At 46.8% G+C, this 22,420-nt stretch overlaps 7 protein-coding genes across 7 annotated transcripts; 3 read left to right on the forward strand and 4 right to left on the reverse strand.

The window, feature by feature from the left end:
- Positions 1-2,154: 2,154 nt before the first annotated feature.
- Positions 2,155-4,635, reverse strand: BDV27DRAFT_120209 (alpha-keto acid decarboxylase family protein). The gene is made up of 5 exons (XM_032065048.1): positions 4,248-4,635; positions 4,103-4,183; positions 2,809-4,039; positions 2,538-2,751; positions 2,155-2,479 (listed from the first exon to the last, which is right to left on the reverse strand). The coding sequence occupies exons 1-5, from the start codon at positions 4,354-4,356 to the stop codon at positions 2,390-2,392; spliced, it is 1,725 nt and encodes a 574-aa protein (XP_031932878.1). The 5' UTR covers positions 4,357-4,635; the 3' UTR covers positions 2,155-2,389.
- A 474-nt stretch (positions 4,636-5,109) lies between these two features.
- Positions 5,110-6,476, forward strand: BDV27DRAFT_120210 (lactate/malate dehydrogenase family protein). Its single transcript, XM_032065049.1, has 3 exons — positions 5,110-5,432; positions 5,507-5,736; positions 5,799-6,476. Exons 1-3 carry the CDS (start codon positions 5,159-5,161, stop codon positions 6,240-6,242), a joined length of 948 nt encoding a protein of 315 aa, XP_031932879.1. The 5' UTR covers positions 5,110-5,158; the 3' UTR covers positions 6,243-6,476.
- A 50-nt stretch (positions 6,477-6,526) lies between these two features.
- On the reverse strand, positions 6,527-8,101 carry BDV27DRAFT_120211 (Pyruvate/Phosphoenolpyruvate kinase-like domain-containing protein). Its single transcript, XM_032065050.1, has one exon. The coding sequence runs from the start codon at positions 8,048-8,050 to the stop codon at positions 6,608-6,610; it is 1,443 nt and encodes a 480-aa protein (XP_031932880.1). The 5' UTR covers positions 8,051-8,101; the 3' UTR covers positions 6,527-6,607.
- Positions 8,102-9,544: 1,443 nt separating this feature from the next.
- Positions 9,545-12,725, reverse strand: BDV27DRAFT_120216 (putative heat shock trehalose synthase). Its single transcript, XM_032065051.1, has 7 exons — positions 12,262-12,725; positions 11,781-12,187; positions 11,448-11,723; positions 10,919-11,386; positions 10,760-10,869; positions 9,745-10,695; positions 9,545-9,672 (listed from the first exon to the last, which is right to left on the reverse strand). The coding sequence occupies exons 1-6, from the start codon at positions 12,346-12,348 to the stop codon at positions 10,028-10,030; spliced, it is 2,016 nt and encodes a 671-aa protein (XP_031932881.1). The 5' UTR covers positions 12,349-12,725; the 3' UTR covers positions 9,545-9,672; positions 9,745-10,027.
- Positions 12,726-13,492: 767 nt separating this feature from the next.
- BDV27DRAFT_120217 (oleate hydratase) lies at positions 13,493-15,615 on the forward strand. The gene is made up of 2 exons (XM_032065052.1): positions 13,493-14,108; positions 14,164-15,615. Exons 1-2 carry the CDS (start codon positions 13,558-13,560, stop codon positions 15,227-15,229), a joined length of 1,617 nt encoding a protein of 538 aa, XP_031932882.1. The 5' UTR covers positions 13,493-13,557; the 3' UTR covers positions 15,230-15,615.
- Positions 15,616-15,989: 374 nt separating this feature from the next.
- On the reverse strand, positions 15,990-17,110 carry BDV27DRAFT_120219 (uncharacterized protein). The gene has a single exon (XM_032065053.1). The coding sequence runs from the start codon at positions 16,961-16,963 to the stop codon at positions 16,163-16,165; it is 801 nt and encodes a 266-aa protein (XP_031932883.1). The 5' UTR covers positions 16,964-17,110; the 3' UTR covers positions 15,990-16,162.
- A 2,162-nt stretch (positions 17,111-19,272) lies between these two features.
- Positions 19,273-21,795, forward strand: BDV27DRAFT_152685 (uncharacterized protein; the record flags this gene model as incomplete). Its single annotated transcript, XM_032071617.1, has 3 exons — positions 19,273-19,327; positions 19,384-19,459; positions 19,527-21,795. 3 exons carry the CDS (start codon positions 19,273-19,275, stop codon positions 21,793-21,795), a joined length of 2,400 nt encoding a protein of 799 aa, XP_031932884.1.
- Between the last annotated feature and the right edge of the window lie 625 nt (positions 21,796-22,420).

The following is a 22,420-nucleotide window of genomic DNA, read 5'->3' on the forward strand; positions in this document are numbered from 1 at the left end:
GTCAAAATAATAGACTGAAGGGCATTCAGCAGCTGATTAATCGACAGACACAAGCTATTACAGGCATACTGAGAACTACACCTATTGGACCACTTATCAAAGAAGCAGCCCTATCTCCAGCAGCAGTGCTACTAGACAAACGCCAGAGACAATATGGCCTAAGACTACTAGGACTGCCTGAGAGACACCCAACACAGGCTATACTGCCTATTAGCTTCCGCAAGGGAGACTGCTATGCGCAGCCCGGGGAACAGCCCTCAGACAATCAAATATAGGCTGAAGGCCCTAAGACACGAGGCCTATTGAGCCTAGGACAGTATCTAGCTACTAAATTAATAGAAATACTGAAGATAGATCCGTCGGCAGAGTTTAAGAAAACAGTAGAGACCTTTCCAAAAGTATTTCCGGGCACTATACTAGTACCTACAGAGCCAGAGGCTATTCAGCAAACAAATACCCTATATAAAAGTCTAACTATATAGTCAGATAGACACGCCTAGACAATGGACAAACAGGGGCAGATATTACATAGCAACAGCCCTCAGGCACCTGGACAACCAAGCAGATATCTCTGGGACAGGGGAAGGAGGTCTTTGACACAGAACTAGCAGGGGTATACAAGACGCTTGAGATAGCTGAGCAGCTGGACTATAAGAACCCTATCAGAGTTCTATTAGATTCCCAGGCAGCGATAGCTAAGCTACAAGATAACAGAGCTGGCGCAGGACAGAGTTTGGCAATTCAGATACAAGATATAGCCCAAGAACTAATAAATCAAAGGTGTCTGATTACTATTCAATAGGTCCCAGGTCATCAGAGTATACTAGGAAATAAGAAGACTGATCAAACAGCTAAACTAGCTGCCAAAAAGCCCCCTTCAAGAGATACAGACAGAAGCCTGAGTCTAGCCTACCTACACAGAACATGTACAGAGACAAACCAGACCCAAAGACAAAAATAGCTTATACAGATCCTAGAGAGACGATCTAACAGAGCTCGGCAGCGATATCAGCCCCAGAAGAGTTGGAAACTAGATCCAATAGCAGAAGCAGCCCCCAAACAGCTTACACATCGATATTACCAGCTGAAAATTGGGCATACAGCAGTACCAACCTATCTTAATCGGATAGGAGCTCAGGACTCCCCTAGATATCAGAACTGCCAAGCTCCTCAGAAAACAGCAGATCATCTACTAGTCGAATACAGGCAATGGCGCCACCAACAACAGACCCTGTATAGGGCCCTAACAAAGGCAGGAGTACAACTACCTGGACAAGAAAAGATAGCTCCAGAAAGCCACCTCTTTAAGAATCAGAGAGCTATAAAGGCCATAATAGCGTTCCTTGCAACAACAAAGGCTGGGTGCTTCCCAGGAGAGGCAGCCAGGGAGATAGATAGGATCTCTAGAGATAACCTAAGAGATCTTGGGTTAGTAGAGAAAGCAGAGAGTAGAGGAGAAGGATAGTGGGAGGGATAGCCTAGACATATCTAGAAGTTACCCAACTGGCAATAAATACCGAGGAGGGCACAACCCAAATACTCTGACGCAGATAGGCGGATCGGGCGAGGAAAAGGACCAGAACAAATATACAAAGGATAGTAGGAGCTTATAGAGCTCCTAGAGATAAATTAGGGGCAGTGGTCTAGACCACTGCCCAGACGCATGTGTCTGTCATAGCCAACTGGCTCCATATGGACGTTAAACTTGATTAAATAAATAAATAAATGATCAGGCTCCTCGCAAAACCCGCTTCGACCCACGCTCAGCTCGCCACAAACGCCTCGTGCCATGTATTTACTATCTCGCCTTTGGTACCTATTGGCGAGTAATGCATGGTACGAATTATTCTTTGCTCGTATGTCAAAGGTCCTCGGGAGCTTATCCCAGTCACAGGTATCAACAATTAAGCTACTTGATTGTGTTCTATACCGATTTATATTAAAGAAATGCCGTTGGTTCACTTCATAAGATATGAACTAAAACGTTTTTAATTAGTATCTTACAGTCAACCATGAGTGTTCTGACATGATACGGTAGGATGGACAGACTGAAGTCTATCGTAATGTTCTTGCTCGAGTAGCATTGCATAGAATCTTTTACCAGCCGAAAACAAATATAGTGGGTCAAATCGTGGATTCTACGGAACAAAAATATATAGAAACCCAAAGTCATTCGACACCTAACACAACACATACACAATATTAGAGACCTATTACTATATCGACAAATTCTCTGTGTTAAGTACCCATAAAACTTCACCACACTACATACTTATTCAAAATAAACATTTCAAAAGACCCTTCCGGCTACAGATTAGTTCATTATGCATCCTCTTGCAGAGGCGTAGACAGGGAACAGTCACAGCTATCTCGTCGCAAGCATCGTTTATTATGTCGGTGAGTTTCTCGCCGCTGCCGCTGCGGCAGTAAGCTGGAGAGCCGCAGGTGCATCATCTTTAGGCATGTATAATTCCACAAGCTGGGAGGAATCAGTTGGTTAAGTGGCACGGATCTACATCGAGTACTAGAACGCGTACCTGAAAATGAGGAGCAGAGGAGAAGCGGGTATTGTTAAGTAATGATGTAAGCTCATCCCTGGTTGAAGCTTGGTAGGTACTGTAAGAATGTTGACATTGGGCCCCAAATGCCTCAACCAAAGCACCATGCTTCCATGGATGAATATCGTTATATTCTTCATCCCAGCCGTGGATATAGCGTTCGATAGTGTATCCACTGTTGCAGATTACAAATCTACATGCCATTAGCAGACCAACGTAAGCTTATTCAACCTTAGGGATGGGGTCTGACATGATAGGATTCAATTCCTGGCGTATCATTGTACTCACTTCTTGTGCCGTCATTTGGAAGCTGCCATCTCCAACAAAGAGTATTACTCTCCGCTTCTCAGCCTCTCGGACAGCCAATGAAGCTCCAAGGCATGCACCTACAGAATATCCGATGCTACCCCAGAGGACCTGACTGATCGCAGTAACACCCTTGGGAAATCTCGTTTCCCATATTCCAAAGTTTGCAGTACCTGTCTCAGTAATGACAATATCGCCCTCCTGCAGCCAGTTACCGACTGCTGGCCATAACCATGAGTGCGTGATGGGCCCATTTGATACCTCAAGGGTGCTACTGTGCATTGTGCCTCTGAAAGATGTGGCTTCAGGTCGGACATATAGGTAGCCCATCCTGGCCATGACTTTTTGAAGAATGCCTCGCATCCTCACCTTCGGATACAGTGAATACCGAACCTGAACATGGTCGCTGTAAAAGTCGATGGTGTTTAGCTGACTGGTACGGTATGAGAATCCCGTTGTATTGAAGTCTGATTTCAAAGGCCCGATGCTGAGGATCAAGTCAGCAGACTCCACCCTCGTGGCGACGCCCTCATTGGAACCTGTCCCCGCATATACACCTCCAAAGTTAGGTAGGGTCTCATCCACTGCACCTTTCCCCATGGGTGTGACGAAGGTCGGGAAGCCAGTTTTCTGGATCAATTCATGAATGACTCTAAGCACACCGTGACGGATTGCCCCAGCATCAACCAGAATAACCGGATTTTTAGCGACACGAAGATATCTCAACACCACATCTACCACGTATTCCTCTTTTTCTGCTTCATTTACAGGCTCATCAAGGTCGATTGGAGTTTGAAGGCGTTCTCCTTCAACCTTCTGCTCTACCATATCTGTGGGTAAAGCAATGTATACCGGTTGACATTGCATCCAGCACTCCCGCAATGCATGATCAATCAATGTTGGTGCATCATGAGGATCCGTGATCTTTGCCACTGTGATAGCGAGATTGGCGCTGATGTTTGCGAACACATTATAGTCACTGTTTCCCAAGGTATGGTGAAGTAACATGCCATCCCTCTGCGACGCAGTGCTGGGTTGGCCAACGATATGCACCACCGGAACATGCTCTGAATATGCCCCGGCAATCGCATTCAAGGCCGAGAGTTCACCGACCCCAAATGTTGTAACAATTGCTGAAATTCCTTTGATCCGAGCGTACGCGTCGGCAGAGTACCCTACCCAAATATCAGTGAATCTTGCGTCTGTGGCGTGAAGCACTTCACAGGAGGAAGCTATACCGGCATTCAATTCATTACAGTTCCCAACCCACTTGAGCCCGACTTTTGGGATATAATCCAATGCAGCTAGGTTATAATCTCCTTTTAAATTTGTAAGCATAGTACGGGCGGGCAAAAGGAGAACAAAAGGAAGACGAAGGATTACCAGGGACGCCTTGTACTGTTCGCACCCCAAGTTGATATAGCCGAGTAAACAGGTATTCTGCAATATCTATAGGGGTTTTCATCGCGGAAACACGAATGTCTGATGCCATGATTGAAGGTATTGAGGATAATAGCAAATTCAACACCCAACTATAGAAAACCGTGACACCCTATAAGGAATCTACTATGCTCGCGAATTGTTGGGTCACAGAGGTTAGGCGGGCATAGAACAGTGGATTAGTAGCTTTCAAGCGGGATGGCCTAAGTGGAAAGAAGAGTAATAATCATTATTAAGTATGACCATTAAAAGGTTTCACAAGGTTTTAGTGCCTAGTGATGCTTTTGGGAAACTACATGCTCGGAGATAGCATATTCCGACATTATCATACGAGCCACGCAGTTGAATATTCGGTTTATGTGATGGATATCCTTGCTATGTCTGAAATCCCTTGTATTGGCAGACGAGGGCCGATGGGCTGACTATCAAATGGATCACCTGAGCTGGACCCATGGGATGCCATACTGGCTTCCATGTGTACATTATTAGGCTAATATGCATGGCCTGGAAGAAAATACGGGATTACATCATTTACAGGCCAATAGGGGTAGAGATTCATGGAGCATATCATGTTTAGTGACTTGCCTGTCACGTTCTGGCCCTTGGAACGGCGGCATCATTCATTCCATGTTCTACTAAGGTTCCAGACACCCAGAAACTAAGTCGTACATGGCATGATGTGAGTGAAGATTGTGTTGCCAAGCTATGGATCCGTTTCCAACCGTTCCATGTGGCACCTGTCACGAATACGAGGTTTGGATATATGCCACCGCCCTGCCAACTACCAAACACAAGGCGCCCAACCTTTTCATTGTCGGTTTCTGTGAGGCTGTATATCGAATTACTAGCTGATAATGCCGCCTGAAACCAGTAACCCAAATACACGCGTGGCCATTGTGGGTGTTGGCCAGGTCGGTTCTGCTGCAGCATATGCTCTCATCCTCGGCCATGTCGCGAATGAGCTGCTCCTTGTTGATATAAAGGCCGAGCTGAGAGATGCTCAAGTCAGAGACCTTGCGGATGTGGCCTATGGTAACAACAGCGGTATACGTGTGCGGGCGGCCACATACCAAGAAGTCGGCCAATGCGATATCGTGGTCATTACTGCTGGATCAAAACATTCCAGAGGTAAGTTGATAAGTCTTCCTAACCTCCTACGATTTCCACTTCTGCTACCCAGCAAAGCCTTACGTCATTGATAGGTGAAACCACTGTGCAGCATTTGTACCACAAAATCGCAATCATCCGAGGCATAGTCGATGAGGCGAGGCCCTTTCGCTCTGATACAATTCTACTAATTGTGGCTAACCCTGTCGACTTGCTCACATCCCTCGCGCAAGAGCTTTCCGGGCTGCCAAAGTCCCAGGTTCTGGGGTCCGGTACATATCTTGATTCGGTCCGAATTCGCGGACTCTTGGCAGAGAGGGCTGGGGTGCGTGAGATATCAATGCTTGCCTTGCTAGGTCGTCCCAGTGCTTACGAACTGATTTGTAGGTTGCAACTAGTTCTATCGATGCCCAGGTCGTGGGTGTACACGGACCTTCAGAGGTAGTTGCATGGTCCGGTGTGACTATTGGAGGTGTTCCCATCGCACGATGGTTCCCTCAAAACACAGACACGCTCACTGATGTTGCGAATGAATGCAAAGCGAAATCCCAAACCATTATTCGGGCCAAAGGTGGAACACCGTTCGGAATTGGCTCAGTAGTTTGTAGTATTTGCTCTTCTATTCTCTTTGATAAGCGGGATGTCTGCTGCCTCAGCCACTTTCTGTCTGAGTACAAGTGCTGCATTAGCCTTCCTGTCGTGCTGGGTAGGGGAGGGGTCATGAAGGCGATTGATATGCAGTTGGATCGTGAAGAATGGGAGGACCTTAATGAGACAGCGCAGGAATTGAAGCGCACGATGGAAAGGTTGAAGTCGGATGAGTCTCAGTGATTTGAGCTCCACCATGCATGTAGTTAGCAATCTGCGCCTTGTGTCGGGGGTGGTCGAGAGATGTCTTCGCAATCGTGCCTCTAGGACAGGAGGCCTAATGAGGGAGTACTAGTACCAGTATTAGTGAAATCCGCCTGACTTTAGTTTCAATACCGTTTGCAACGATAGGGCTGGCTCCCATCTACTTCCTTGAAACGGCTGGACTTGCCTGTTTACTTGATGAGACCAGGTATTAGGACCAAAATGATAAGTAGATGTTTCATTACTACAATTAGAAATAAAGACAGAGACAGCGGCAAAAAAGGAGGCGTAAGTAACTTTTCTTTGAGCAACCGATTTTGATATTTGACAGTGCAAACCCCTGGTCATGCATTTTCGCCCGCAACGACATGTCTTTTCACCGCGAAGAAGCTGTCTGGGCTAACAGAGATTGAATCGATCTTTAACTGAACCAGGAACCGAGCAAACTCGGGGTGGTTACTTGGGGCTTGGCCGCAAATGCCGATTTTGCAACCTTTTTGCTTTGCCACCTGGATAACCTGCTGCAGCATCCACTTGACTGCCTTGTCCTGCTCATCGAAAAGGTCCGCCAGTTCGCCGGAATCGCGATCGACGCCGAGGGTGAGCTGAGTCAAATCGTTGGATCCGATAGAAAAGCCGTCGAAGTGTTCCGTAAAGTCGGCTGCGAGAATGACATTGGATGGGATTTCACACATAACATAGACCTGCAGTCCATTCTCCCCCCGCCTGAGCCCATTCTCAGCCATAGCATCCAACACTTTCTTCGCTTCTCCTACGGTTCGACAAAATGGGATCATGACAATGGCATTTGTGAAGCCCATTTTCTCTCGTAGACGCTTAATTGCACGACATTCTAAAGCGAATCCCTCCTTGTAGTGGGCGGAGTAATATCTGGAGGCGCCACGGAAGCCTAACATCGGATTTTCCTCATCCGGCTCAAACTCACGGCCACCCACAAGACGGGCATATTCATTCGTCTTGAAATCGCTCATACGGATAATAGCAGGCTTAGGGTAGACGGCAGCACACAAGGCTGCAAACCCGTGGGACAGCTTGTCAACAAAATATTCCGGCTTATTGTCATACCCAGTTGTCAAGCGGAGAATATCCTCCTTGGCCTTCACATCTGTCAATCGATCAAAGTGAACCAGCGCCATAGGATGGACCTGAATTGCGTTGGTGACAACAAACTCCATACGGGCGAGTCCAATGCCATCTGCGGGGAGTCTCCACCAGCGGAAAGCTGCTGCTGGGTTGGCGAGATTGAGCATGACGTTCGTCCGAGTTTTGGGGAACTCAGTCAAATCCACAGATTGGGTAGTGATCTCCGAACTCCCCTCGTACACAAAGCCGTTGTCGCCCTCTGCGCACGAGACGGTGACATCCTGGTCGGTGTGGAGGATGTATGTAGCGTTGCCCGTACCAACAATTGCTGGAAGACCCAGTTCACGGCTGATGATAGCCGCATGCGAGGTTCGTCCGCCGTGGTCTGTGATAATGGCTACGGCCCGTTTCATGATGGGCACCCAGTCCGGGTCGGTGGTTTCGGTCACTAGTATGGAGCCATCGACGAATTTGCTAATGTCCTGTGCCGATTCAATGAGGCAGACACGGCCTGACACTGCCGCGCCACCAACAGAAAGGCCAGTGGTCAATAGACGTCCCTTTTTGCCAACGGTATACGTTTTGAAAATAGCTGCATGGCTGCGCGAATGGACTGTTTCTGGCCGAGCCTGAACGATGAAGAGCTCGCCCGTAATACCATCTTTAGCCCATTCCATATCCATCGCGCAGCCATAATGGGTTTCAATAGTGCAGGCCCAACGCCCCAGTTGGAGAATTTCCCCGTCATTTAGCACGAATGCTGCTTGCTCAGCTTTCGAGGTGGGCACATTACGGGTCGGCGTCTCTGTACCGCCAAGGATCATTTTCAGTGCCTTGTCACCACGCCTTTTTTCTATGATTGGGACCAGGCTCGTATCAGCCAGGAGTGGTTTGAAGACTTGATATTCGTCTGGATTCACGGTCCCTTGCACAACGTTTTCTCCAAGCCCCCATGCGGCATTGATTAAAACTACCTTGTCGAAACCAGTTTCGGTGTCAATCGAAAACATGACGCCGGAGCCACTTGCATCGGATCGAACCATTCGCTGCACACCTATGGACAGGGCCACGCTCATATGATCGAATCCCTTGGCCTGGCGATAGCTGATAGCCCGGTCAGTGAAGAGCGACGCATAACAGCATCGACAGGCATGCAAGAGAGCCTCTTCGCCGGAGATGTTCAAAAACGACTCTTGCTGTCCGGCAAAGCTGGCGTCTGGTAAATCTTCTGCAGTTGCACTGGATCGGACCGCGACACTGAGGTCAGCAACTCCAGCCTTGACACAAAGCTGACGATAGGCATCCCTAATGGCGGCTTCTGCATCGGCAGGCCAGTTCCCGTGAAGGAACAGCGCACGCACCGCATGACCAGTTTCAGGAAGAGTTGTCTTTCTCAATTTCCAGTTCTCAATCAAGCCCGTTATTTTCTTCCGAATGTCATTGGCGTCCAAATACTGCCAGTAGGTGTTCGACGTCGTCGCAAAACCAGGTGGTACTGAAATGCCCTTTCCTCCCAGGGCAGTGATCATTTCACCCAGGGAGGAATTCTTGCCACCAACCAGGGGTCCATCATCGCGCTTCAGTTGCTCGAAGTTTCGAACAAACTTTGTATATACACTCGTGTCATTCATCTTTACTAGATCTGCAATGAGTCGATATTATGTTACCTTCCCTAAAGTTGGATCACTTGTCGAAATATTACTCCGGTTTTTTAATCCTTGCTGCCGCAAGCAGCTCGGGTTCGTAGAACCACGGATTATGCAATGGTATACATGGTTAAAGTTCTAGGCACGAGAAAGGGATATCAGGAGATATTCTGAATCAGGTCATTAGACTTCCTGCGTCTCAATAAGGTTCGCAGTGAAACGACTGTGTGTTCAATGGAAGGTGCATCATACGGAGTCGAGACATGACTATAGGCGACCAGTACCATTTTAAAAATTTAAATTACAATTTATTCCAGCTAGGTATCATGCCACTTTAGTTACTGTTTCCGGAATGTCTGATTGGTATTTATGATACTTGTATCCAGAGAAATATTAAGTGGTTCTTAACCGAAGGGTACCGAAAGCTCCATATCGCGGCGTTGCTATTTTAGGTATCGCTCACCTGCCTCTTTTTTAATGTACAAGGACAGCAGATAGCCAAAGGATCCATACCAGTCAGACGTTGATATTGCCTGACTTAGCTCATGTCCCACACTGTCGAGGTATCGCCACGAAGGATTCAATGCCAATCGTGTTCGCGCTTCGTTTTCCGGAGGGTTCTGTACCATGGCGGACTTCTCTCCCACATCATAGGATAGGTAGGATTCGGCTTTTGGTTCAGTCATAGCCTCTGATTTGGTCTTCTTAACGGGAAAGTCTAATGACTTTAGCGTCTATTGTTTACTTAAGGTCATGTTTGGTTCCCTCGATTCATGGACACCAACGCGTATTCGTCTTTCTTAAACCTGGATGACACCGTCATAATTACCCTCCTGAAGTGGACTTTTCATAAATCAATTTCAATATGCAATGCTGGCTTAACCGCCGGAACTGCTAGAATTGAGTCTCCAGTGCATATTCCTAACGCCAATTCCCGATCGCATTATTATAGTTGCATTTGGCAGTTACCGAAGAGCACAATATCAAGTGACAAACCAATATTCACAGAACGTTTCAAGTATACGGTCCTGCCTCCTGGAGTGCTAACCTATCTATATCTTCGCCATTTGGTTCAAAGGTACCCAGACGCGACACTTTCGAGGCCAGAAACATCCAAGCAGCTGCATTGCCAACTGTAGTCAGGCTATCTGGTAGCCTTTGCTGGGCGTTTGAAACAGCTCGTGCGTAGAGGTCTTTGTCAGTGAAAAGATGGAATAAATGTGGCGAGACGGTGTTAACATCCCCACTATCAACTAGGAAAACATTTGGCATGTTGTATAAGAATGAAAAGAATCTTGCTTCTCTGGTAGTGATTACAGCCTTCCCCTTCTGGAGAGCCCATAGAAGGACCTCTGGTATTCCATGGACCATCGAGAGCTGAACGAGAACACGGGCCTCCGTCAGGAGTGTGTTCCACATCTGATCCTGAGGACCGACCTGCACAATACAGACCCGATCTGCAAGGTCCTGCATATTAGTGTTGATATGTGCCAGCAAGCGGTCGTATGTAAGCGAGTTTTCCGGGCTTTTAGATGGGCCGTGGTGACAAATCAACAGCTTAGGTGGGGATGCTGCACCATGTTTCGTTGCGATATATCCTTCGCAGAAGTTCGCATACGCATCGAGCAGAGGGATTGTCCCGTCTCCTGGTCTTAATTGTGAGAGATGGAGGATATATTCCTCTATAGCCGTCAGCACATTGTTTACCTAGGATCGACCCTCACGACATGGGAGAAGTGGCCTTACCATCAGGATACGATGTGGTAGGGGATCCCAATACCCTGCATAAGGAGTTGAACTCCCGTCCGTAAAATGTGATGTCGTTGGCCGCAATGTTTTTATTAAATCCGTCAAATCTATATAAATGTTAGGGAATACCACCTTGAGGGAAAGATAATGTCGTACTGGTCGACTGTAACCGGTATATACCCGACATTCCTATCCGGCATGATGGACGGTGTCAGTTCACGAGGTAGTTGAGAGACTAAAATATCAACATGCTTTAGCCTTGTTTTCACGAATTCCCACACGCGAGTCTGTGGGCTTGTCGAATCCTCAAGCAATCTCTGTTGCTGAACGTGCAATCTATTTTCAAAAATAACTGGTCTTTCCGGGTCGCATTGCTTCGCGAGGAGTGCCAACGTCAACAGGGGTGCACTATCAATTATCACCACGTCTGCGCCACCTTCTAGGCGAGGCCGCAGGGGTCCATTTTCTCGTAGCCAGTATCGTCTCGCATTTTCATAGGCGAACTCCAGGAGCCGTAACTCGTCATCTGTCCCAAGGTATTCGTCCGGTCCAGTCAAACCTTCCATGGTATCTTCCATCTTCCTCACAATTTGAAGAATACTGGGCCGTGGCTTCGGGACATACCTGCAGTATCGGACTAATCAATCTCATCTGATGAGGGCACTAACGAGGCTAAGGCACTCACCATTTCGTGTCTACTCCAAGCTTCTGAGAGAATCTGACAAACGCGTGCCTTGTATGCACATCAGGCTTCCCCTCACATGTCATACTGAAAATTGCTATTTTAATTTTCCTCTCCATGAGATCTTTTGCAAAGCCTTGGACAATATTCCATGTGTCCGGATGCACGGTCTCCTCATAATCTCGTTGATCTCCAACGTGGACACGAAAACCCCTGTCAACCTCAACCATGCCATCAGCACAGATATGGTTGTGAAGTACATGTCCAATACCAAATGACCTATACAATGTTAGAATGAAGGTTCTGTTGAGCAACCGCATTCCATTGTAACATTACCCTAGACATTTGCGCGCCATTGAATCTGCCTGTTCATCGAGCTCCTTTCTCTCCCAGCCTAAAAACGTAGCGAGCTCACCGGGTTCATTTTTCTGCCTAATACGGTCTTTACACTCCAGCACTAAAGGGACGGCATCAAGGTCTTTCCAGAGATGGGAGCATAGTGATGGCCATTTGTTGACAAGGGTTTGCGGCACGGCCACGGCGACTATCTTCGTCCTATTCTTCTTTCCATAGCTTCGTAGATGGGATATAAACTCGCTCGTCGCAAAGGAAAGTACATGACCACCGTGAACTACCAACCTATATACGAAGAAGTCCACCAGCTGTGTGGCATTGCGAATGGCAAGTGTAACCTTGCCATCTGAACCATCGGTTACAAGCTCCGATATTCCTGCATAAACAATCTGTGCACCATTATTAGTATGTCATCATCCACATTGGATATCTGATCCTTCAAGGCAAGAGAAGGGCGTCCTACATGTGAAGGAGGCCCGCACCAAGAATTATCCCGAGAAGACTTTTCGCCGATGGGAATCGGAAAGTTAACTTTCGAATTTGAAAACATTGAATACGACTGTCAGCAAGGTCAGTTTCGCTTCTGAATATGAACAAATTTCAATACATTAAATCCCCAACTACCCTGTTCTATTCGAGGTTTGCGGTAATTTAGGGTGACTTGCATTCCCTATTTTGCATTGCTCGGCTCTGGACCGCGAAAGCCCTAGTCTGAGTAATGTATGTTGCCACGCTCAGAGAAGAGTCAGTATACTCAAGCTCAAGTGTGTCATAGCAAGTACAAACAAGGGTCATTGATCGACAAAGCCGAGAAAAGTGGCGTGATATGGGACATTCGCTCACTAACACGAAGCAAGAGCTCGGTCATCAAAAACGAGCAACTTGTAGGATTTGCTGCAGTAGCTTCCCCCGGCTGCAGGTTCTGTCGGCCGAAGCAATAATTATAGCCATTGTGAAGATTGAATAAATAAAAAATATCCCCTCGGAATGCCCGGAGTTCGTGTTTGTTCGCATGTTCCGCAACTGAACTCGAAAGTATCATTATCAGTCATATGACAGGATCTACTATGTAGATCCAATCACATTACCTTCAATCTGAGAACCCAGAATTTTAACTTACGTCATGTTGAGCTATACGATATCGGCTGAGTCTAGTGCAATATTGTATAGTAACGTTATAGGCAGGCGTAGACTATAGTATCGCGTATCATATGTCGCGCCGATGGCATTGCAGTCATGATACTCAGATCCGACCGAGAGGGCAAAAGCCTGTGGTCTTTTGAACAGACTAAGACCTTCCAGAACCAGAATACTTTCCCTATGGTTCTCTAATAATGTCATTAGATCGTGTGAAATATGCCTTACGTAAAATTTAACACACGGTTTGGAAAGTCAGCTGTACGCCCGGATGTTGGGATTAACACGGCGCACAAATTGAGACCAGTTACCAGCACCATCTCCAATTAGCCAAGGAACATCCAGGGGTGTATGCCACTGCTCCAAATCTCTCGATACGAAGGAAGTAACACGTTTTCTACAAGTATTTTCCGAATTTTTCCGCCAGCGGGCAAGTAGACTTTCGTAGTGCCTCGAACCCCCGTGGAATAAACATCAACTTACACTCCACATACGGTGACATCATAAATTTTCATCTTCACGTGGAATATTCCTATATAGATATCATTCCCTAGAAGGGAGAATTCCAGAGTCATATGGCAAGTCTACAATTACATCGCAAACATATACAAAAGTCATTTCAATGAATATCAACCCAAGGGAATTCAAACGAGATGCACAGAACATCCATGCCTGGTTAGTCGGCAACGGGGTGGCTTCCCTAGCTGCCGCTGTTTACTTGATAAGGGAAGGCAAGGTTCTTGGTCCAAATATCCATATTCTTGATCTTCACCCGGGCTTTGAAGGAGAAATGGCTACACTTGGGGATGCAGAGAACGGGTACTTTCTGCCATACCAGTGCCTCCCTCATTTCCATGGTACTTGCATCGAGAGCCTGTTGTGCCTCGTGCCTAGTATCCTCGATCCCGACATGTCACGGCTGGACGACATTCGCGAGTTCGGTAGACAGCAACAGTCACACCCAGAAGCCGACAGGGCACTGGGAGCGATAAAATTAAAAGCATCAGCTTCAGATACTGTGTACACAGGAGGGTACCAAGTTGGGTTAAAGCATCGATTTGAGCTAGTCAAGCTCCTCCTAGAAAGTGAGAAAACATTAGCTTCAAAAAAGATCAATGAAGCTTTCGATGAGTCATTCTTTGACACAGGGTTCTGGCTGTACTGGTCTACGACGTATTTCTCTCCCATCCCATAATGTTTGTTTTGAAATACGCTAATTGATAGACAGATTTGCATTCCAGCCATGGCATAGTTTGAGTGAGTTTCAAAGACATCTTCGCAAATACTTGGAAGATATCCGGTCCCTCAAACATGTCAGTGGGTCCATCAAGACCAGATATAACCTATTCCACTCTATCGTCCTCCCGATCATTGCTTATTTGAAGGACAAAAAGGTTGATTTTCGCTTCAACATCGAGGTATCAGATATCAGATTCTATCCTGAGAGTGACCCAGAAACAGTCTTTGAGATAGCATTGTTGAAGGATGGAGAGGAATGTCTCGTTTCGCTGGACTCTGACGATATCTGCTTGGTTGACCTGGGTTTTTCACGCTCCGGTGCGGTTTATGGTACGAATGTGGCCTCCCCACCATTCTTGTCCTCCAACTGGGAGGATCTCTTGATGCGTGAGTGGAGATTATGGCAAGGGCTTTCTAGCAAGTCCTCCAAATTTGGAAACCCAGTTAACTTTCTTTCACGAGCTCTTGAATCTGGGATTGAGACCTTCACCACAACTGTACGGGGGACGGATTTCATGCGGCTATATGACAAGCTCACCTATGATCCAGCCGGGACTAGTGATACACTATCCCTGGCAGACAGTAATTGGTTGATAACGATCAGCGTTCCACACCATCCGGTGTTTCCATCCCAGCCAGCTGACAGACATGTCGTTTGTGGATACGCACTGAGCCCTGCGAGGGAGGGCAATTTCGTGAACAAACCCATGTTTGCTTGCTCTGGCATGGAGGTTTTTACCGAGGTTCTTTCCCACCTGGGCTTCCCATTACAACCCATACTCGCTAAGTCAATTACTATCCCTTGTGGGATGCCGCTGGGAACCGCCCCCTTTTTGACACGTAGTAGCCAAGATCGTCCAGAGGTGGTCCCTCATGCGACTACCAACATTGCATGCCTTGGTCAATTTACTGAGCTTCCGGACGAAACTACGTTGAGTATTGAGTACAGTGTGAGAAGTGCTCAGCAGGCTGTCTATACGCTATTAGACCTTCCAAGGTCACCACCAAAGGTAAAGAAAAATATACTCTGGGAGGTGTTTGATATATTGGTGTAACCCGTGCACGTCACGGTACACCCGATCCCACCTCGGGTTTATGTTTTTGCAAATTCTGTGGGGTACCTTTACCGGCATGTGTATCTTGGATTGATGGGAGCGCTCGCATCTGTGCCTGGGGTCTCTGTATGCGGTGGTGACGAAGCTGAAAAAAGCCTTATTGCCTTTTTTTAGGTAATTTGTGAACTCCTAAAGGAAAAACGTGCACAAAGTACGAGAGAACATCGGTCTTCTATCATAAACACCTTGTGACGTATTTGATCCATGATGAAGCTCATGAAAGATAGCCCATGTCACAGCCAGTGCAGGGTCAAGGGAGGTACTAGTTCCCTTGATGCAATTTGATTGTAAAAATTAATATAACTAATTGTTCTGCTGTTGAGAAACCTGTTTAATTTGATCAATCTAATTTGGCATAAGCCCTCGGGCGCATACTTGTCGTGCCTTTACCTTTTTGAACACGTGGATATTATGTCCAAAAACACGTATACACTACTCTGTGTATACGTTGCAGTGTCAATTTCCTATTTCGTTCTGTTTGAGCACCGTGCTCAACCATACACTCAATATATATGATAGGTGATATATGAGGATGTCAGAAAGACTCATCCTGCGGCCACCGTAACGTACTTTCAAGCGGTATATATAGTTCCGGGCTTGCCGCGAGGTTATACCAGTAATTCCCGACTTTCATTGAATCACTGCTACATTGGCCTTTATTCCCCCTTTATAGTTAAGTGCAGTTGGGGTACTACAGCGGTTGTGCATGGCATTCGCGAGATTCTATTGTACTTATTGAACGTCCAGTTGAGGATATATATAGCTTTCCATTTAGTATAGTTCCTTCAGGATTCGACAACTTATCCTATCCCGTACATTTGGGTTAAAAAGTGTAAGATAAGTAAATAGACAACTGGACGTCATAGGCCTGCATCACATAGGATAAAACGTCGGCGGAAAAATGAGAAAAAGAGAAGAGCAATGAGGAAAAGAAGACATGCAAAGCTTCAACGTGATAACCAAAATGAAGCAAATACGATTCCACATAATTCGCATGGATGCTTCCGCCAAAGCGACATTTTCCAGCCTTTTTGTCTGGATCACACTGATTGAATAATTTTCACCATACTGGCTCACCGCATGCACAACTACGTTCTCGCCATATCCACAGTCTGTGTCATCAGGCGATGCCTCATAATATGCCTCATAACTTTCTTTGCTCAGGCCATCCTCCTCCGAGAGTAAGATACGCTCGGCTAATTTTCTCGCCTCCTGATAATCGACATAGGCACCTAGAACATTCAGGTCTCGCACCTTGCTCACTTCCTTTTCTCCATTATATATAAACGTGGTTTGTATGATATAATAGAGAGGGATGGGAATCCGACCATCCTCATAATCCGTGATCAATCGCATGTTATTTGCCGTCGTGTCAATGCGGACCCGGAACGTGGTACCGTCTGAGGCTACTGCAAAAACAACGAGCCCCTGTCGGTCTGAGAGATTGCGATCTTCGAATACATCTTTGTTGGTTTCGTACTGGGTAAAGAATTCCCTCTCGTACCCGGCATCAAAAAGGCAGCTGTGCGCGGCTGCCTTGGCTGCCCGCAGCGATGTGTACGTGCCCGGGATGCGGACCTTTTCAATGATGTTATTCGGGTCTTTACTGATATGAGTGGTCGATAAGACAATATGATATAGGTCAGGAGAAACGTCGCTTTTTGTCGAGCTCATCTTCGTGTCTTGGTGTTTGGTGTCTTGATGATAGTGTAGAAGTTTATCAAGACCGACCGATTGCAATGGCCATATTGGTACTAATGGAATCCACGTATGTCACAATAGAGTATTATTAAATCTGTGCGGCCCCTCGTCTGATAGTCCCATGATATCATTTCTAGGTCAGAAAAAAACACTGAACAAGAGGTCTACGCGTCTGTGTTACAGTCGGCAAAGCTCAGACTCGGCATCAGTCATATGACATGCAAAATTTCGGAACTCCAAGCCCTAGGAAACCTTTCGGAGAAATGCGACTGATATCTCCTGATTTCCTGCATTATCCAATAGCGTCTCTCCGAGATCTCCTCCTCGGGGAGGAAATGCAATTAGCTTCATGAGCGACATAATTTCGTTTCCGGGATGATATATATATACTTTCCGGATGCATACCAGGTGAGCAACTTCTTCAGAGCTGGAGTACTAGTATTTCATTGCCCAGATGCGCCTTGCTCCTTTGATGGACGTGTCGCTTGTATTTGGTTAAGAAACAAATATCATTTGGTGTGTTCTCTTTCACGTAGTTGTATGTTTATATAGTATTATTTAGGACCCTCCAAAGTGGATCACAGGAGGAGCAGCAGCATCTATAGCTGAACTACGGAGCAAGATCAAATTTCTCTTGGCAGCTCCGGGAGGCCTTGGCCTTACTAGATAATAATTCACAGTATACTATATATTGTCGGACTGAGGGCATATTCAGAAATAGCTATACTACTCCACTGAAGTGATATCCCGGGAGAGACAATAGATAGAATATAAAATAAACTATATAAGTAAGATAGTAAGACTTTAGCCGGGTTTTTCTACAAAAGATATATCTACAATACGTATAACTTCTTTTGACTGGTATTTAGAGACTGTCACAAACAGTATAGCAGTTGTCAAAGATCTGGGACTATTTGTCAAAACCCGTATTTTATCAATAGTCTCTGGGTCAGGAAAGAGTAAACTTTCAATATATATAGTTTATTTCTAAGGATTCACTCAGTTAATATATATCTTATTATTTACCAGAGCTATCGACACCCCGGGCTTTTGAGACTGTAGTAGACTATAACTTAAGCGGTATCCAGTTATCTATTGAAAGTCTAAATATAGCTTAAGAAGAACTACTACTCTTTAACTACGGCTGTGCAACGCGGAAACCTATTGCGAAGATGGCACAACTTCATCATAGAGAACGCTGAGAACCGTAAGAGCTTTCAGAATGTTTCCAACATGCAGTGTGATCTCCGATAGCAATGTCTAGTTAAGGTCAAATAGTACTTGGCAATCTTGAAAATGATATCTGTGAAGCTACCTTTAGTCAAGTAAATCAAATTTGAATCGGACGGATAACTGCAACCTATTGCCTTGAGTATTTCCTTGGGTGTTAGAATTGGCACGTTTTGTTAATCGAAGCTTCATAGCCATGGACATAGCTGGCGTCGAACGTGATACTATTCCCGAGACGAAGAAGCCAAAAGGCAGAGCGCTGTTTCGAATAACATGCCCTACTTACTCTTTTACAACCACAAAATCAGTACATACGACCATAGGGTGTGGAGAACAGGGCTTCCCGTCCGCTCAGCCGTACTTAAGCCACACGCCGGGAGGTTAGTAGTTGGGTGGGTGACCACCAGCGAATCCCTCCTGTTGTATGTTTTTGTTCTTGTTTTTCGTCCATTTTTTTTACTTTAGTTAGCTCTTTCGCCTTGTCTTCTTCATCTCCTGCTGCGCGTGTTCCTCATAACGTAACCGGCAAGCGTGGGGCACCCGCGGGATTTCGACCACACTGCCTATTTGTATCTGTAGGTGCCTAAAACCCTAAAAGTTCAGTTTGAATACGAGGAAACGATCTCATCAACTATATGCATTTTTTTTAAAAAAAAAATAAAATAAAATAAATAAATAAATACAAAATAAGAATGCTGCAATATTCGTGAAGCCGCACGTGTTGCTCATGTTCCCCACTGTCAATCGAGACTTGTATCTTGACTGGCGGAGCAGCGATAGACCACTGCTGTGCTGAAACCCTCCCTAATCGATAAAGAAGGCAGCACAACAATAGTTATGGCGAATCTTTGCAAAAGCTTCTTATTGCTTATGCGCTTTGCAGTTAGGATCTTCGTATTGGTTAACTCTGTTGCTCGTATTTGTTGTCGATCACTGGGGCTGGCGCTTTGGCGGGCAGTACATGTGATGAGAAGGTCCTTACAAAACGACTCTTTTGTGCACAAGAATTATCTCAATAACATACAAGGGGTGGACAGATATTCTATGATGCCATGGAGTTAACTGTTGGACAAGCCTCGGGTATAATTAACTTTGGCGTTGCGATCGGTATATGCTCACTTTGACAACATGCCGGACGAAGAACTAACTGATTCGTGCTGAAGTGGGCATTACCCTCCCGCTAGGTATCGCCTACGTTTTGAGCTGGCAGCTTCCCGAGGAGAATAATGCCATTACCTGGTAGGGACTTCTCTACAGACTCACAAAGCCAGTCTCTGGTGCTTCACTGAGAAAGAAGAACCAATAGGTCTGTGGGAACACGCGTCCTCCAAGCAACCATCTGGCCCTCCATCATAGGAGCAGACACTTCAGCATCGAAGCGAGTCAGCTGGCTGGTGTTCTGTCTTGGGTGGGGGATCACTATCGGCCAGGTCCTCGTCAGTATTACGGGCATCATAACTCCTCTGGGACTACGCGATCGAATCAAGCCGGCTGCGGCTACCCCGGTGCCCTTTGTCTATGTGCCAGATAAGTCGCCGTATGGCCTTGGAACTCCACCGCGCCCCGACGCACCGTTTTCACGAAGTTGTGGAGGGTCGGGCTGGGTTGTTTGTCCTGGATCCAATGGGACAGATGCGTACTTCCTCGTCAACAAGACCATTCACGACATCATCCCTAATAATGGCACATATTCCGCACGAATGCCCTACAACCTGACCCAAATCTTCTCGAGCGCTACCTCTGGGACGAATAATACCGTATCGGGACCCTTCGACATTCAATACCGACAGGTATTCCCAAGGTCTATGGACCAAGTGGATAAGGGCGAGCCATATATAGTTGGGTCATACCGGGTGATGGAGAATCTCATCTTACACGATAAGATCGAAGCAATTGAGGGTCTGATCGTTGACAGTACAAGGGGCGGTTTGGGTTATCGCAACCATACAGTGCCGGCCAATCTTCCAACGGGAGGACGCTGGGCAGAGGATATCACTTGGCTGGAGCCATTGATAGAATGCGTGAACACCAATCTCAGCATCCGATTCACCCTCAACTACACAGACTACAATGGTAACAGAGTCGAATCGCACAATGTCCGCCTCAAAGACAGGGGCGGGTTTTCTAATCTTCCACTTAAGGGTCCCCGGGTCAATATAGAGGATATGCAGGCGAACCCTGACCTACGTACTCGAGCAACGCAGCTCGCGTTTTTCCACAACGGCATGTTAATGTGGGCATTGGGACTGGCTAGTCCCAATATTAGCGCCCCTCGCAATGTTACGTCGGATAAAGAATACCCTCTGGTTCTAAATGGGAGCCTCACTGGTGACCAACACAATGCCTACCGGCCGGACTCGATCCAGATCCCTGGAAGCGACGGACTCTTCATAAATTCCGATTTTAATACCTCGAATAGTTTGTGGAGCTTCCAAGATACAGCCCTGGCGTGTCGTGGGTTGATTTCCCAGTACACCAGCGAACCTCTTGATAATTCCACGGTGGGCATTGATTGTGGACTGATCCAGACCGCGCCGCGGCGGTTGGACGGTGCCGATCCGCGAATCTATGAGGCAGGCTCGGAGTGGGAGCAGGATATATACATGTGCACGAGTGCTGTCCAGGCATCTATCAGAACCGTCGAGTTTGCTCTTAATGGAAGCTCGACACTGGACGATCTTATTGTGTCCAGCGTGAAAGACAAGGTGTACGACACTCATGATGCGCAGCCGCTATGGGCGATTGAGATCACCGGACAGCCGGCCTCGGTAACTGCTCCTCTTTGGGGCCCTATCAGCGAACAATACACAGCTTCCAAGAACCTCATTACCATAAAATCGGAGAGGCTCCTCCTTCCACCAGCGTACCCAGACAGCGCTAGCGTTGTCAACGCGAAGGACAGCATGGCTGCCAGCTATGCCCCCTTGGCGGCCCAGCATGTAGCCCTCGGTGAGAGCTTTTTGGGCCAAATTACCTCAAGGTGGACCACAGATCTGCCCATTGCAGACTACACAGGTAAGTCGAACTTTGCGCTGTCGCGACGCTGGCAGCAACTGTCCGCCGGTGGTGAGCAGGGCGCTGCTACGATTTTGAAGTTGATCTTTACCGACATTCTGGCAACGGCGACCATCGGCTCGCAGACCCCTATCGGTCTGAGTGGTAGCGACACCGGTCGTCTGGGAGGAACAGTGCCTTCTGGTGACAAGAAGGTCCGCATCGAGCCTTTCCAGCGGAAGATCGAGTACAATCTGCCATATGCCGTGCCGGCGTTCATCACGTTAGCCTTGTGGGTCGTGGTGCTAGTTGCCTTCCTCGTTGCATTGTTCGTTTCCCGCTTCTCCTTCTCGAAACTGCGACAGCAGCTGAACCTGAGCTCCGTCGGGCGACTTTACACAAATTTGGTGCATCCCGATGAGTGCCAGGTTGATGCGAAGACAGAGACATGGATCGAACAAGTCGGTGGGCTCAAGTTTCGACTGGATCGTAAGGACGAAAGCAATGCCGAGGACCCGTCAGCTGAATCTCATCTCATGGAAGAGCAAAATGAATCATCGAATATTGTCAGGGTAGATTAACTCAAACGTGTCCAAGATTGCGTGTCTATAGGCGTAAGGATTACAGCACAAGGGGCAGGACCACTCGAAAAGCCAATTGGCTTTCTCATATTCTTGTGCTAGTTAGGCATACAACAAGAAAGTAGGCTAGTCAATAGCTTCATATTCCACTAGCAGTGAAGTTGGTTGGATATTATTTGCATGGTTACGTACATCTAAGAGTCGTAGATGTTGTAAAAACAAAAGCTCCGCCGCCTATAAGTTGAACCTGGTAACAATACGTACGACGCAACATATTGATTTTTTAATTTTTCCTCCAACATTATCCCTGAGAAAGATATATGTATAACCTGTCTTCCGGACTTGCATTGATGATGCAGCATGGGAAGAAAGTAGAATATACATATCAAAAGCCTTAAACATTGAATCCCATTTGCCTACGCCATTGCTGTAAGCTCAGGGTGCCGTCGGATCCGTACAGTTGAGATGAAACATCCAGAGGTTGTATAGTATCAGATTTGGGATCTGAGTGTACTGTGATCTCCGGCAGAGGTTCTCACCCCATCAATCGTGCTTGTATTTCGTTCCCGTTTACGACAATCTTCCTGGAAAGATGGACTTCCACTACTGTGGAATCGGCTCTTGC

This window comes from Aspergillus caelatus (assembly GCF_009193585.1).
Source record: "Aspergillus caelatus strain CBS 763.97 unplaced genomic scaffold BDV27scaffold_8, whole genome shotgun sequence".
Classification (NCBI taxonomy): domain Eukaryota; kingdom Fungi; phylum Ascomycota; class Eurotiomycetes; order Eurotiales; family Aspergillaceae; genus Aspergillus; species Aspergillus caelatus.